The 15,591-nt window shown below is 47.3% G+C and overlaps 2 protein-coding genes across 3 annotated transcripts in view; one reads left to right on the forward strand and one right to left on the reverse strand.

Moving 5' to 3' along the window:
- The window catches only part of LOC135391897 (ras-related protein Rap-1A-like), a 274,681-nt gene that overhangs the window by 139,169 nt on the left and 119,921 nt on the right, over positions 1 to 15,591 (forward strand). For both annotated transcript variants that reach the window (XM_064622431.1, XM_064622430.1), the window contains exon 2: positions 4,584 to 4,631. The gene's annotated coding sequence lies outside the window, so the exon portion shown is untranslated. The remainder of the gene's footprint in view (positions 1 to 4,583; positions 4,632 to 15,591) is intronic.
- LOC135392569 (uncharacterized protein K02A2.6-like) lies at positions 11,410 to 15,522 on the reverse strand. Its single transcript, XM_064623275.1, has one exon. The coding sequence runs from the start codon at positions 15,520 to 15,522 to the stop codon at positions 11,410 to 11,412; it is 4,113 nt and encodes a 1,370-aa protein (XP_064479345.1).

The following is a 15,591-nucleotide window of genomic DNA, read 5'->3' on the forward strand; positions in this document are numbered from 1 at the left end:
AATGATTCCTGGACATAACAGAAACAATATACTGACATCGATTTTTCTTTCTTTCGTTTCATCATACGTTATTCCATCCATCACTCATTCCTACGCACTTCCACTGAATCACGTCAAGCGCCAGACCCCCCTCGCCCTCCCGAATTCCCGACCGACACACCCTAGTCAAATTACCGAGTCACTTTGCATTTTAAAGACGTCGCTCAGGGATCCGATTGTCTTCGCGTACTCCGACGAGCTTTTGGGGTGTGTTGTGTTCGTTTCTGTCTGATTCGTTCTTGTCGTAAAAAAATATGAAATTCTGGAAAGCGAATTTTGTCCTCCACCGCCCAATGTGTCTCCGTACCTCCACGGAAAGGTTAACGCTTGACGCGACGCAGCAGAGGTTTGCTTCGTTGCATACTAGATGTGTTCGCGTACGTGAGTCGAGTGCTCATCACTGTTCGAAGGGCGTCACGTCTGATAGCTGCCACTTGTATGTGCGTAAGATTCTGTATCGTATGCGATGGCTACGTGCTCTGTGGGAAGTTACAGGAATAGTCGAGACTCAGACAAGGGCGAAAGAGAGCCCTGGGGACAGATCGTCGTTTTTTTGGCGTTTATTTTGGTTGAAATCGAAGTTGCCGTCTGGCAACTATACGTCATGAAGTCCGGTAATGTACCTAGAGGAGCCCATGAACTGTATGTCTGGATAATAGTGATAAAAATGAGACATGAAAAAGACGAGCGTGAATAGGATCCACAGAAAACAGCCTGGAACACTACATGACGTAACACGAACGTAAAAAAAAAATCGCTGTTTCGCAATAACTCGGCTGCAGCCTACGAGACATCGAAAATATGCAAGTCATGTTTGCTTGCGACCTCTTTGAAAGTAAGCAAGGAGAAGAGGTAGACCACGCTCATGGATGACACAAACACGTAAGCCTCAGACCCAGGTTCGAACTCAAACCCAAAGCCTCGGACCCAGAAGGCCCAGCGTAGGTTCGATTCCTGACGTCAGTACCTCTTTTTCCCTGAGTTGATTGAACTCGTTGTAGGTGTTCAGCATGTAATATTTTGGTCTAGCGTACATCGCTGGGGTACAGCACACGACGGACTCGAAATAGCAACTATGCGAAGGCCATCCGTCCGAATAATTCGTAAAACGGTGAAAAGGTGGCGCTATTGAAAAGCGTTCTTTGCATTAAACATCCCTAGGACATCGACCAAGGGCTGAGAAGTGAGCGGCTCATTTGCATACGCTCATTAATTAAAATAAAAATCCTAGCTTTTAAATGTTACTTCGGAAGCTTTTGAAACCTCTGTTTTACCGATCGGAACTTTCAGCGAAAAATATTCCAGAAAAAAGAAGCCATGCGTTTATTTAGTGATTTTGTCGAGTAATTAATTGGTTTCGGTTTCTTGCGCGGAGCGGCGTACCAATGTATTCCCTCATTGAGTTATCGGGCTGCCAATTACGTGTTGAACTGCCTAGAACATAAGGAACATGACGGAACACGAGGAACAGACGGAACAAATGCTTAGGTATGCCATCTGCCTCCCTGCCCGAGCAGTACGCAGCGCCCGCGGTGCATCCGTCATCATCACGGCACGCGGTCTCGCCTACCAAAAGACAGCACCGAGGGCGCTGTGTACCAGTCGGGGATAGAAGGAGAACAAACATCGAAGCATTTCTCGTGGCCGTGTCACCCCCGTGTGTGAACCAGGCGGATGAACACGTAATTGATAGTTGGATGGCAAAGCGAAAGAGCACATTCGTACGCTGCTCCGCGCAGGAAATACGCAAACCGAAACAAATTAATTGCTGATAAGACTCACTAAGTGGACGCGTTTTTTTCCCCCTGAGTAATTTTCGCTGACGGTTACGATCGATAAAATGAGGCTCCGAGAGCGTCCGAAATAGCGTTTAAGAGTTACGAGTTTCATATAATTAATGGGCACATGCAAATGAGCCGCTGACTGCTCAGCTCTTTGTCTCGTGCCTCAAGGATGTTTACCAAAGGGATATCAATTCAATTCAATTTTATTTGGCACAATATACATAGATACATGGTGCGAGGGGACCGAGCAAAAAGCAGCAGTAAGGCGCTTGACGAGGATCGGCCCCCCACAATGACCAGCAACATGGTGCATACAAAAAGAAGAAAACAAGAATAAAGGACAAAGGGGAGAAGCTATGTCGTTTTACATCAATAATACACAGAAGACAAGTTATACTGAGTATTAACACGTGCATCCAACTTTGTTCGCAAGGAACGGAGGACAAACATACAAAGTAAAAGAGGCAAAACGGGACGACCAATTCATAAATAACTAATCTAAAACATAGTCTCAACTGTATCTGAATTACTCAGCGTGCGGCTTCGTGAAACACCCGATGTTGATAACAGTCAACGCGTTTATGCAAAGGATACAGGATCCAACAGTCGCACGAATTTAGTGTACCGGCAATTTCCTAAATCGACAGCATATATTGCGCATACTTAACGTGCCTGATAATTTGACGAAGAATATTTCCCTACGCATTAAACAGCAAAAGCCTGGACCTTGAGGAGCTCCACGGGCTGCCGTGCTATTCTTTTCGCGAATTATCGAAATCTTGCACTACAGCCTGTAAATGATTGTTCCCTTGGATACAGTTTAATTAATCTTACGACTGCGTTTGTCGGAAACACTCAGCGACGACCTCCGCGGGGAATTGTTCCTTTTTCATTATGTATTCATGGAAAGTGAACGTCAGCCCCGGAGACCGATTGGGAACGTTCCATACTGGTATGAATGCTCTAGTAGAAAACTGCAGAACATTGTAGACTATCGTCGGCTAAGATATCGGCAGATGACACCTCATACAAGACAACTGGAGAATTCCGAGCCGTTTGAAGCCGTTTGAGCCGTTTGTTACGGTTGTTCACATGAGACGTTTTCTCTTGCCCTGTTTATGACAATGGAGGTCTTTTTACTTTCGGTATTCGGTAGTGTTGCCACAGGGAAGAATGAGAATTCCTTGCCTGGGGTTATCATGGCAGGTGACTAAATGTCACGATGCAAGTTGCTTAGACACACCGTTTTTTCAGGACGGAAAGGAGATTAAATACAGTGAGTATTCACTGGAATAAAACACCTAAAACACGTAAAAAGCACGTAAAACAACCTTGGATATGCGGGCCAACTGGTGTCGGCACGGCCTAATCACCGTGACGCCTGTCAGTACCATATTTTTCTCGCGACGGAATGTCCGATATTATTATTTATAACGATCCTGCGTATCCTGATATCGATCCTGGATATAATCTAGTGTACTGTCTCTGTGTACTATTTTTGTGATAATAATTGTCAAACTGAAAATAGCGGTGGTTGAGTACGCTTTTCTGCAGCGCACCCGTGTCGTACAGGCAAAGCACGCTTTACAGACACTTTCACCACACGCACTGGAATCTTTCGAAACGGAACCTGAAGGGAACCACGAAAATCCGTTCCATTTATCAGGAGTTTTGTTCACTGAGCAAATGCGGTGTAGGGTAGTAAATGCTGCCTTCGATCGTTTCGAGAATTACACAAACAGTGAACAACCCTGCAAACATAGTTTACAAAATCGCGAAGTATTGGGAAAAACATAAAATTCATTCTTTTTGCAAACTTTATTATAACATTTAACTCCTGATCTGCCAAAAAAAACGCGCCAATCTTTGTTCGTGAGATCGCTGGGAACCGCTTGTTTGTTTCTTCTAAATGACGCCGTCCATGGCTGAGAGGTTATGGAGAGAGCGTCTTGAATCCATTGTAGTTCAAAGAAAATTGCTGAAAAGTTTTTTGTTCAAGCAACCACTATCTAAATCGTTGATAACATGAATGTTTTCCGCAAATGTGAGCGCATTGTGCGCGTACGCTTCTGTGTCGCCATCCCAAAAGAGCCTAGCCTAGCCTAGCCAAGCCTTGCTTAGCCAAGTAGCATTCATCACGGGAATCGGAACGACTCAAAGTAGCGATACTGCTCGGAAATAGGAGTAGTGAAATCGGAGTAGGGATACTACTCAACGTAGCGATAGTGCGTGGCCTGCTCTGTTCTTTATTCCCTGCGCCATTAAAGGCTTCTGCGGCAACGTTGACACACGCCTCGTCTGCTTGTCTCTCGTATTGCTACGCCTGCGGCTATACCTTAACAAGTGAGATCAGTTTTCAGTTTCGCTCACTGGGAGGTGGCAAAATGTTTTGTTCCGATTAACGGGAATATTTTTGCATTGCATAAATATAAATCCAAACAGCTCCACCAACGTCGTTGGCTTTAACCGTTTCTATTTAGCGAGCTTCCACTGCGTTGGGAAACCATGTCCAACGAGACAGATCTGCAAGCATGTCAAATAGGCGGAAAGGCTCCGTAGCGCATGTCGTCTGCTGCGTCGACACAACGCCGCAGTGTAGGATGTGCTGTGTGCTACGCCCTTTGCAAACGCAGTGTTATTTGCTTGAGCTGCATCTGCATGATACGGACATGTGCTGGCCACGCGTAAAGTATATGAAGGCGGCGCCCGGAAGTTTCGAGCTTACCAGTCTCCTCACTGTCACTATTTTTATCATTCCAGGCAACGCGGAAGGTGCAAACGTTGCGAAAGGTTACTACTACAGCAAAGGTGAGTCTGCATTTAATTTTCTGTATTAATCTGGTCGAGTATTGTCGTTGGTGGTAATGCTGAGAGGGAAGGGAAGTAGGTACATAATACATATTAGGGATATTAGAGCTTGTTTATAGATAGATAGATAGATGGATGGATGGATGGAGATTAGAGCTTTTTTATATTTTATAGATGTAAACGACGGTAACTTGCACTCATGTGAACAGGCGATGCAAATTTAACGGGAAACGGAACAACGGTAGACGTGCAGAAAACAGACAGTGGGAATACAGGAACAGATGCGGTCATGACATGGGCATTGTGACGAATCGCGCGCCTTGAAGAGCCTTCCTTCGTTGACGTCACCGATCTCTCAAGAGGCTGTGTCTTACGAACTACGTCGCGTAAGAAAGTGGTACCTCTTCGATGTTTTCTGAACGTTTTCTGTTATCGGGCAGTATCCGAGATTAACAACTGTTACTAATAGTCGACATCAACGGCCCAGTTGTCTTCGAACCTACAGCATCATTAAGGCATCATTAAGAAAATAACTTTTGCGTGAAACTCCTCAGGTTTTGCATCTTGATGTTGACACTTCCTCACAAGCGCAGCATCTACAATGGTGTGCGCGGGGGGCGTTAGGTAGACGGGTGTCTAGCTCTAGTTTATGTCGCGGTTAGCTCGGCCACGGGGTTAGCGTTTATTTCCACGCGGTGCACCAACGACCACCCACTGAAAGAGTCCATTTATTATTCTTTATAAGCGACGAATAAAAAATACATCGTTCATTATCTACTTCGCTTTGAAGGCGACAATCCATGCTTCAGGAAGCACGGGAAGACAGATTACCCAGGGCACGCCGTTGTTGAAGCCTTTCTCTCTGTCACGCCCCCATTAGCAGACTTATAACAAAGTAATCTTTCGTTAATTGGCCGATCGAAAGGAAAAAAAAGTTTTTATCCCGTCCTTTTTTTTAGTTGCTCTTGTTTCAGGTGTTGGCCGTCGCGTTTTTATTCATTGATTTGCCTTTCTTTTTTTTTTTTTTTTGTCGTCATGTACACTTCGTTTTCTCTTTTGCTTGTTGCTGCTGACAAAACGTTACTCTTTATTCGTGGTCTGGGTATTGGTGCCTCGGGTCTGGCAACATTGTTACGTCGTTATTAGCTTCGTTACCTGAGAAAGGCGCCACCTTCTTCTTCGACCTTCGTTTTTTCCGGTAATGTTCCCCTGCTTCACAGTGCCTGACGCCCAGTGATCCGTACACCATAATTTGGGAGCGTCGATAGTATCAGCGCTTCTGTGTTGGGTAATGAACCAGTGTCACGGGCAAGGTCAGATTGTGAAAGGCTGTGGATGCTTCTGTTTGTTGTCACGAATGTCAGCGCTGTTCAAAGGAACAGTAAGGGGGTGTCGACTGATTTTGGGATCGCGGTTGTATTCTACTGTAAGTTACGCATCGACGACCAATTCATCTAGCAGAATGTCGTAGCTTTTTAGGTAAACATGAAAAGCAAACGGCATGCTTACAAGGTTTCGGTTTCGGTTTGACGGTGACGTAGCGTAAGTTACCTCACTCTACCAGACGTCACAGGCGTACGTGATCGACAGAAGGTGTTTGAGGACTGTTTCTCATTGATTGGTTGATTTGATTTTTGATATCATGTTTCGAGATATTGTAAAGCATAATCAGCTAGCTTTGTCTGGAATTGGTGGCTTGATTGCTCTGCAGGAGAGAAATAGGAAAATACTAACAGTGACGTTAACAACAACGAATGCACTGGCTATAAAATTCAGTTCTAAATATAATAAACCCCGTTGATTTAATTGAAATATTTTGCACGCGGTGACTGCGAGCGTCGTAAGAAGTCGTGCGAGAGCGTTTCCTTGGGTTTGGTTTTCGGTAGGCGGATATTGTGCAGTAGCGCCATCGTGCGGACATGTTTTGCATTAAATCTGGCACGAGCGAAGAAACAGTGTACCTGTTGCCCACGTGTAATATGGCTGCCTTGAAAGCCTTAATGCCTAGAATTTTAATACATCTATACAGCGTACGCCTTGCGGGGATTCGGAATCTCGGATTTGGTTTAAATCCTGGTTTTTAAATGCGCAAAAGAGGCGGCCAGATTTGATTGGGATTTCATTGGCGGCTTCATTATGAACAGAATTTCGATTTGGATTGAATCACATTTCTGCTTAGGGTTCTCGACTTTGGTTGAATCACGTTTTTGCCCGAACACTGCAACAACGGTCTTGCACACTGTTTACGTCAGTTTACGACCAATACTTCATGGACGAAGAAAACAACGAGGAAGATTTACGCCTCATCTTATCCTTCCAACCCTACACAAATTTCTGCAGCGCAGTATCACTATGCTGCTCTCCCATATCTTTAGTTCGCATAGTTCTTTGCATTTATTCGTGTCGTACATACTGCAAAGCAAGAAATGGGTCACGTGGCAGGTGTACCGTACTACGACCAACGACGGGACAATATTCGTCCCGCAATCAAGTTCCCATTTCTTTTTTCCGCAGTATACAGGGTGTTTGCTATAACGTGTCTCTGAATTCTATTTAAAAATCCATACGTTATACAAGAATGCCGCTTGCTGCATTGGTCTCCGAGGCACTTTTGTCACCAGTAAAGACGGATTTTGTTAATTTTAAACTGGAATAAATTAAAGTTTTATTTTATTGAAATACTGTCAGTCCCTTATGGGACCTAAACAGGACAGGAAATAATCACAAAGACAAGTGATACATACAGGTACTTACAGTACAGTGAACCCTCGTTATTATGACCATGGTCGTTCCCGAAAATTTTGGTCATAATGCGGAATTGTCATATTAACGGGGGGGGGGATTTGCAGAGATTTCATTGAACTGTTCCCCAGGAGTATGGTCGTAAAGCGCGTATGTCAGATTATCGGGGGTCATATTAACGAGGGTTCACTGTATATCACCACTGTGACACAGCACTCAAAAATTCGGTGACAGTGTTACATTCAACTACAACAGAAGGCAGTGAATTCCATTTGTCTATGGTTTCTGAAAAAAATGAGTATTTAAAACAGTCTACTCGTGCTTTTAAGGGTCTTACCATTTGGAAGTGTGTTTGTCTTAAAGATCGAGATGCAAACCTAGTAACAAATTTGTCCGCCTCTCTGTTTAATGACCTATATTATACCACGAAAAGAATAATTTTACTCTGTTTGCTTTTCTACGAGCACGCAGGGGATTTAATTCGAACTCGTGGAGCATCTCCGCGACTGAGCTTGACCCGGAATAACGTGACCAAAAAGAAACGAGCGGCAAACCTTTGTACCTTTTCTATTTACTCCCTCAGTGTTAATTGTGTGCGGGTCCCGTACCTCCGCTGCATACTCTAGGCATAGCCTAACGAGAGACTTAATAAGTAGGGAGTGACTTTTTCGGGTTAAATCCCGTTCCCAGATTGTGGGGCTAAAAATCGGACGCTCTTTTTAAATCTGTCATTAGGGAAGAAATCGGGCGATAATTGTGCCTTCCGGTGTTATCGGGTGTTTTAGTTTCTCTTCTTCTCTATTAAGTCCTTTCCTAATCTCTCTCTCTCTTTTTTTTTCTTGTTTTTTGTGGGATCGTGATCTACCAGCGGTAATCCCCGAGGGCGTAGACAGTGTTGACACACATGGGTGTATTGCTGGGAACGTAAGTGACCCATTCTTACACGTGTTACGCGTGGCGACCGTTGTTCGTCTTCAGTGGAAACGTCACTTCAGGATTTCACAGTGACCGGAATTCGGGAAGAAATTGGTCGGAGATATAACCCGAATTGGTCGGAGGTCAGTTCGGGGGGGGGGGGGGGGAGTAATAAGCGGGCGGAATCGGGTTTGACTCGAAAAAGTCACTCCCTACTTATAAGCAGGTAATTGGGCATCCCTTGTTGCAAGCTTTAATTTACGTCGCAACATCCACAAGCGTGCGCGCGCTTTTTTCCATATTTAGCATCGATATGAATGTCCCCATTTAGGTACTTTTTTTAATACAATTTTTAATATTGATCTCGCTAATTTGCCAAGTCAAACCCACATTTTTCCGACCGAAATGGAAAGCGTATGTTCAATTTACCCTGCAACATACGACAAGTCTGTATTCTTGAGCCAGATTGCATTCTGTCTTTCGTATATCGTTTGCAGCGTGGAGGTTAACCGTAACTAGAGTTCGCAATTTTCGTGCTGCTGAGCGTGCATATTGAATTATTAATTAATTAAATTATATTCATTAATTCTGTTTTCTCTGTCATCATACTTTTACGGATATGAACGGAATAGCTCGCCCCGAACTTGCCGAGTGGCTGAACTTCCACTTCCACTCCGTCGTTATCGTCAGCGCCAAGGCCATTCGCCTCCCGCGGAGGCAGCTTGATGAGCAAGGCGTGCGCGGGCAATCTTTTCTTTTTCATTTTTTTTTTCCCAGAGAGTACTGTCATATGGTGGGCTTATTAGCGATCGCATCAGAATATTCCATTGGCGAGAGCGTGAAAAGATGTGAGCCGGAAGAGGGCAACGTGGTAGTGAAAGACCCTCGTCTTGTCACACTATTTTTTTTTTATTCGGAGATCGTTCCAGCCTAAAGCGGGACAAAAAACACCGTACCCAAGTAGGCTGGTGGGACAGCGGCACCACGACCGCAAAAGCGGGATTGTCCCGCCTAAGTCGAGACGTCTGGTCACATTACGTATATATACCCAAGGTCGCATCACGCCACCTTCGCCTCGCGCTGCTTGCGTGACTCACCGCGCCGCGATATCTGCGACGGACAGCGCACGCACGCACGCTATCAGACGCTCAAGTCCGCATATACAGCTGTCGCTGTAAAATGTGCTTGCGTGGTTGTTTCGCATAAAATAATGCAGGCTAGTGGCAAAGAGAGATTTCACTTACGTATAAATCTACTCCTACTTCTTAAACATTTTGTTCACGTGCTTTCCATTCAGACAAAAACTTCGTTCAAAAACGTACCGCACGCAAGAAAAGAAACAAAAATACAACACATCATCATCGAGACATAAAAAGAGAAGAAACGTGACGCACGTGAACCTCCACCACGTACCGGAATACTCACTCACATGCCGCACATTGGATAGCCCGTTCGCATGCCAGAGCTTCTTGGGAACGTGATCCTCCTATTCGCTGCGAGATCGACCTATAGGGGGCGACACTGTCACCATTCTAGTGTGGATAACACGTGGGCCGATGTTCGGATTTGATGGTTCTTTTTCGTAATTCTTGTGTATGTTCACCGGAAGATCACTTGTGCCGCGATGGTACGACACTATTCGGTTCCCTCTACGGTACTGAACGCGGAATAAACGTGTAAAAGCAGACGACGCGTCCACACTGCGATAGTTCTCTGTTCTCCGCAGCGCGCCGACACCGTTCGATCTCGGAGCGAATACCATATTACGAAAGCCGGAAATCTGTCAGGTGCTCTGAATGAGATATCTGTGCAAGTATGATTCATGAGACGGCGATCGGATGTCCATATGCATCATAAAACTGAAAGGTACTCACGAACACCAGTTGCCTGCAAGCTATCGCATTAAGGATGCTTCGTACCTCAATATTTGACAACATTTTCTTTATATATCTGTTACGTGGTGTACGTTCACAGAATGCTAAAGCCCCGAAAGCGTAGTTACCCTTTGATCGCTAGTGTTATAGACACTCTTGCTCCAATGTCCTCATAAAATATGGTACGGCTAGCAGTCGTGCAAGCTGATTTATGGACGAAGTGAACAACATAAAGCTGAGCTTGAGGACGAGCGAGCGACAACCTGAGCCTCGTCTGTCCTCTCCTTCTTGTCCATCCGTCCTCAAGCTCAAGGTTATGTCGCGCAGTTGGTTCATCAAATATGTGTTAAAGCGAGAGGAGGCAATATCAGCACGCGTGTCACGTAGGGTGAACGCTAAAGCAAACGTGTGGCCAGCAGTCAATTAAAGAGCGGGAATCACAAACCTCTTACTGTAAAAGGCCTGACCGTGGCCACACGAAAAACCACGCACAATACAGACGACTGGAAGCAGCGAACACATTTAATTGACACAAATTACCACAAGTTCACGAAATTTAATTTACACAGCACGATAGGGAAATACATATACGAGACATTTCCTTTGATGGCGTATCGTCGACGTAACCTCATGGATGTCCGCTCATTTAATCGAACACCGTTTTATCGAACACCGTTTTATCGAACACCGTTTTATCGAACGCCATTTAATCGAACGCCGTTTCGTCGAACGCCGTTTCGTCGAACGCCGTTTCATCGAACGCCGTTTCATCGAACGCCGTTTCATCGAACGCCGTTCTATCGAACGTTATTTCATCGAAATTCGCTTAACTGAACACGTCACCATGTGGCTTGTAAAAACGTGCATTTCCTTTTCAGGGTTCCTGTTACCGCGCGATAACTTCGATAGTTGACAGTCTATTGCCGATTCAATAGAACACTGTGATAGCGGTGTTCCTAACCCTTGTTACGATCGAGTCGGTAGAGTAAATTACTGTGTGACTGCTTCCATATTATGCCTGTTTTACTGGTCAGTCAAATCGGTTTCTGATAAAAAAAAAAACAAGAGCGGTCGTGATACTGTTACATCATCGGGAGCCAGCAGATGAACCATCCAAAGATTTATTCCAAACCAGAGAGCCCGAAGAAAACCATAGCTTACAGCAAGAATGCGAACACAACAGGACGCGCAGCGCGTGAACAGTTCCGCAACTTTGTCGTCGTCACTATATTACACTTTTCCCCCCCTCAGTCTGAAACTGAATGTCCGAAACGCACAGGTTTCTTGAGTGGTCTACCACGAGATGATGTAGGCCCCGATATGATGTCCCTAGGTGCTGCCGGTAGTGGAGCGTCGTCGTGAGGCGGGTGCTCCGCCGCTGTGGAAAGCCATTGAGGAATATGTCTCGAACGAGCTTGGGAAGTGACGGGGACCACGTCTGCGGGGCAAGGCGAGTCGTTTGGCGGCACCGGTAGCCTTGCAGGTGGCGAATGTATGTCACCAGTGGGGAACCGGAAGCTTGTCGTGAGACGTGGTGGGCTGTCAACCGACGAAGAGGTTGTGAACCGGCTGTCAACCGGCGAAGAGGTTGTGAACCGGCTGTCAACCGGCGAAGAGGACCTGCGCATGTGATCCACATGCCGACGAAGCAGTCGTCCATCCTGTGTGAGGCCCTCGTAGGAACGTTTGCCGACCTTCCTGCAGACCTTCACTTGACACCACTTTCCATTATTGGTGAAAGTCCTGAACCACGCGGTCTGGCCGACCTTGAAGTGGTCGTCAAGCTGGGCTTGGGTGTCGGGGGGCGAGTCCTCGTAGTGCGGGTGAATTGCGTCCAGGGCAGTCCTCAATTCCCTTCCAAACATTTGTTTGGCTGGCGTCTCCTTGGTTACCGCATGCGCTGTGGTGTGCTGGTTCAGAAGGAATCTCGACAGACGACACTGAATACTTCCTTGGGTGTGTTTCTTCAGGGCCCGCTTTAGCTCCTGAACCATCCTCTCCGCCTGGCCGTTTGTAGCGGGATGATATGGGGCGCTGGTTACGTGGCGTATACCATTGCGGCTGAAGAACGACTTCATCTCGCTGGAAACGAAGGCGGTACCATTATCGCTGACCACGAGTTGCGGAAGTCCGAAAGTGGCAAAGATGGCGCGTAGCGCGTCGATGAGGGTGGAGCTTGTTGCGGTGGACACGGGTCGCACCTCGAGCCACTTCGTGACGGCGTCAACTACAACAAGGTAGGATTGGCCGTGAATCGGTCCAGCGAGATCCATGTGGAGGACAGACCAAGCGACGCGAGGACGAGACCACACAGGTGGTGGTTGTCTGGGCAGAGACTTGGCATAGCGCTGACACGTGTGGCAGCTGCTTACGGCGTTCTCGATGGCGGTGTCGAGTTGTGGCCACCAGAAATAACTTCTTGCAGCGTGCTTCATGGCTGTCATTCCTCTGTGGCCAGCGTGGAGCAGGGTGAGAGCTTGCGACTGTAGCGCTGGGGGAATAACCACTCGCGAACCCCAAAGTAAGCAACCTTTGTGGGTAGAAAGTTCGTTTCTTCTTACGTTGAAGGGCAGAAAATCTTTCCCGGTCCAATCTGAGACGTAACCCGACTGTACACCTTGATACACTCTTGAGAGGGTTGTATCCTGTGCAGTTGACTGCGCAATAGCCGAAGGCGTGAGAGGGGGAATGGAAACTGCCTCGATCATGAGCACATCTCCAGGTCCCGCCGGTTCATCCTCTTCTACAGGTAGAGGCAGTCTGCTGAGGGCGTCGGCGTTTTGATGGCGTTTTCCCGGCCTGTAATGTAGTTTATAGCTGTACGCCCCGAGCAACAGGCACCATCTTGTCATACGTGGAGATAAAACTGCAGGAATCGGGCGGTCCGCGCCCATGATGCCCAGTAGGGGTTTGTGGTCGCTGTAGATGATTACTTCTCTCCCTGCGATATACTGGTGGAAGTGTGTCACTGCAAACACGATGGCTAAGCCCTCTTTATCCAACTGTCCATAGTTGCGCTCAGCTTTCCCCAGTGTGCGCGAAGCAAATGCAATGGGAGCTTCGTTTCCTTGATCGTCAGGCTGTGCCAGGACTGCGCCGAGTCCGTACGGCGAGGCGTCACAGGACAGGAACAGGGGTTTCTTCTCGTCATAGTGCTGGAGGACAGGAGCGGACAGCAACCTTCCTTTCAGCTCGTCGAATGCCCTTTGATGTTTTTCTTCCCAACGCCAAGGGGCTTCCGCATCCAAAAGCCTATGCAGACTCTCTGCAATTGTAGCTCGGTCTTTGATGAATTTACAGTAGAATGCCAGCATGCCCAGGAAGGACTGCAGCTGCGCTTTGTTTGTGGGTGGTGGAGCATCGGCGATAGCCTGTATTTTGCTGTGAGAAGGTCGAACGCCTTCTGCGTTGACGATGTGTCCCAAAAACTCAAGCTCTTGCACGCCAAAGATGCATTTCTCCCGTTTTGCTTTTAGCCCAGCTTGCCTGAGCCTCTGTAGTACGGCTGTGAGACGGCCGCTGTGTTCTTCCATGGTTGCGGCGGAAATCAAAATATCATCAAGATAGACGACCACGCCGTCAAGCCCCATGAGGAGTTGATCCATGAATTGCTGAAAAACCAGCGGGGAGACGGAAACTCCGAACGGTAGACGTTTCACCTTGAACAATCCCTTGAGTGTAGTGATTGTTAGTGCTTCCGCCGTGGCATCGTCTACACGAAGCTGTTGATATGCTTGAGTCAGGTCCACTCTTGAAAAAAACTTTCCTCCTCGTAACGTTGACAGAAGCTGGTCTATCGTTGGCAGCGGGTACGACGCCAATTCCACGCTTGCGTTTACTGTCGTTCGGTAATCCCCGCAAATCCGGAGGGTATTATCCTTTTTTCTAACGATCACAATTGGCGTAGCCCATCTTGAAGCTTGCACAGGTTCCAAGATACCTTGTGTTTCGAGCTTCTCGAGTTCCTTAAACACCGCGTCCCGGAGTGCAAAAGGTACAGGCCGAGCTTTCAAGAACTTTGGTGAAGCCTCCTGTTTCATGGTGATGTGCACTGGAGTGCCACTGTGTCCGTTGAAAGCCGGATCGAAGACGTCCGAATACTGTGCCAGTACCGTATCGACTGTCTCAGCCATGCGCATCTGGTTGACCTTGACGGAGATTCCGAGGTACTGGAACCAGTCGCGCCCTAAGAGAGATGAGCCAGCTCCCTTCACTACTCGTAGGGGTAGAACATGCGTGCTGTCGTCCAGCTGAACGGTAACCGAGATCTTCCCCAGAAGTGTCAACGGTTGGCCCGACCAAGTTGACAAAGTTGTTGGTTCTGGCTGAAGCTTTGGACGTCGAGTACGCCATAAGTTCCTGTATGTGTCGTCGCCAATAATCGAAAAAGCGGCGCCTGAATCTACCTCCATTACGTGTGGTACGTCATTGAGCCTCAAAGCCATGGTTATCTTCGGAGCTACTTCGGAGCGTACGTTATGCAGCGTGTAGACTGACGGTACTGTAACGTCTTCGTGCTCTGGCTGCAACTGATTTGTTGTCCGATCCTTCATCTGTGACTTCTTGGACCTACAGGCCTTTTCGATGTGCCCTTTCTTTTTGCAGAAGTGGCAAACGGCGTCCCTGAATCGACAACCCGATGGATCATGCTGTCCATCGCAGCGAAAACATGGCTGAGAATGTTGCCGATCCTTCTTCCGCTTCTTATTGGGAACCTTCTTGGCCATTGCGTTAATTTGCTGAGAGTCCCCCAATCCTTTGATGTGGGCCTGCTGGTTTAAAGCGGATTCTGCAGCCAAGGCTAGGTCCAGAGCGCGTTCGAAGGTAATGTTCCGTTCTGTGAGTAGACGCTGTTGAAGCGCTGGGTCTCGAACTCCGCAAATCAGCCTGTCTCTCAACATTACGTTGAGCGGTAGCGACGTGTCCAAAGCTGGAACGGGGTCGGCCGGCCGGGCTACTGCATCGCCTGACTCTGCAGTGGTTTGCAAATTCGTCGCTGCTGGTGTTCCGAAGTTGCATTCCTTCGCAATACTTCGAAGCTCCGTCACGTACTGTGAAATAGATTCCGAGGGAAGTTGATCCCGTTTGTGGAACTTGCAGCGTCCCAGAAGTTCGGTAGGCTTAGGGTCGAAGTGTCCACTCAGAATTTGCACAAGTTCGGCATAATCCACTTCGGCTGGAAGTCGAGGGTGGACAAGGGCTCGTATGGTCTGATATGTCCGCTCACCACATTGGCTTAGAAGAAACGCCCGTTTCTTCGTGGGTTGGGTGATTTCATTGGCTTCGAAGTAGAACGCCAGGCGTTCGATCCATGACGACCAGTCAGCACCTTCGCTGAATTCGTGTAGCCGCAGAGACATCGTGGAGAATGGAGCCTGCCGTGGGTTGGATTTCTCGTCGCCAGTGTTACATCATCGAGAGCCAGCAGA

Source organism: Ornithodoros turicata, chromosome 4 (genome assembly GCF_037126465.1).
Source record: "Ornithodoros turicata isolate Travis chromosome 4, ASM3712646v1, whole genome shotgun sequence".
NCBI lineage: Eukaryota > Metazoa > Arthropoda > Arachnida > Ixodida > Argasidae > Ornithodoros > Ornithodoros turicata.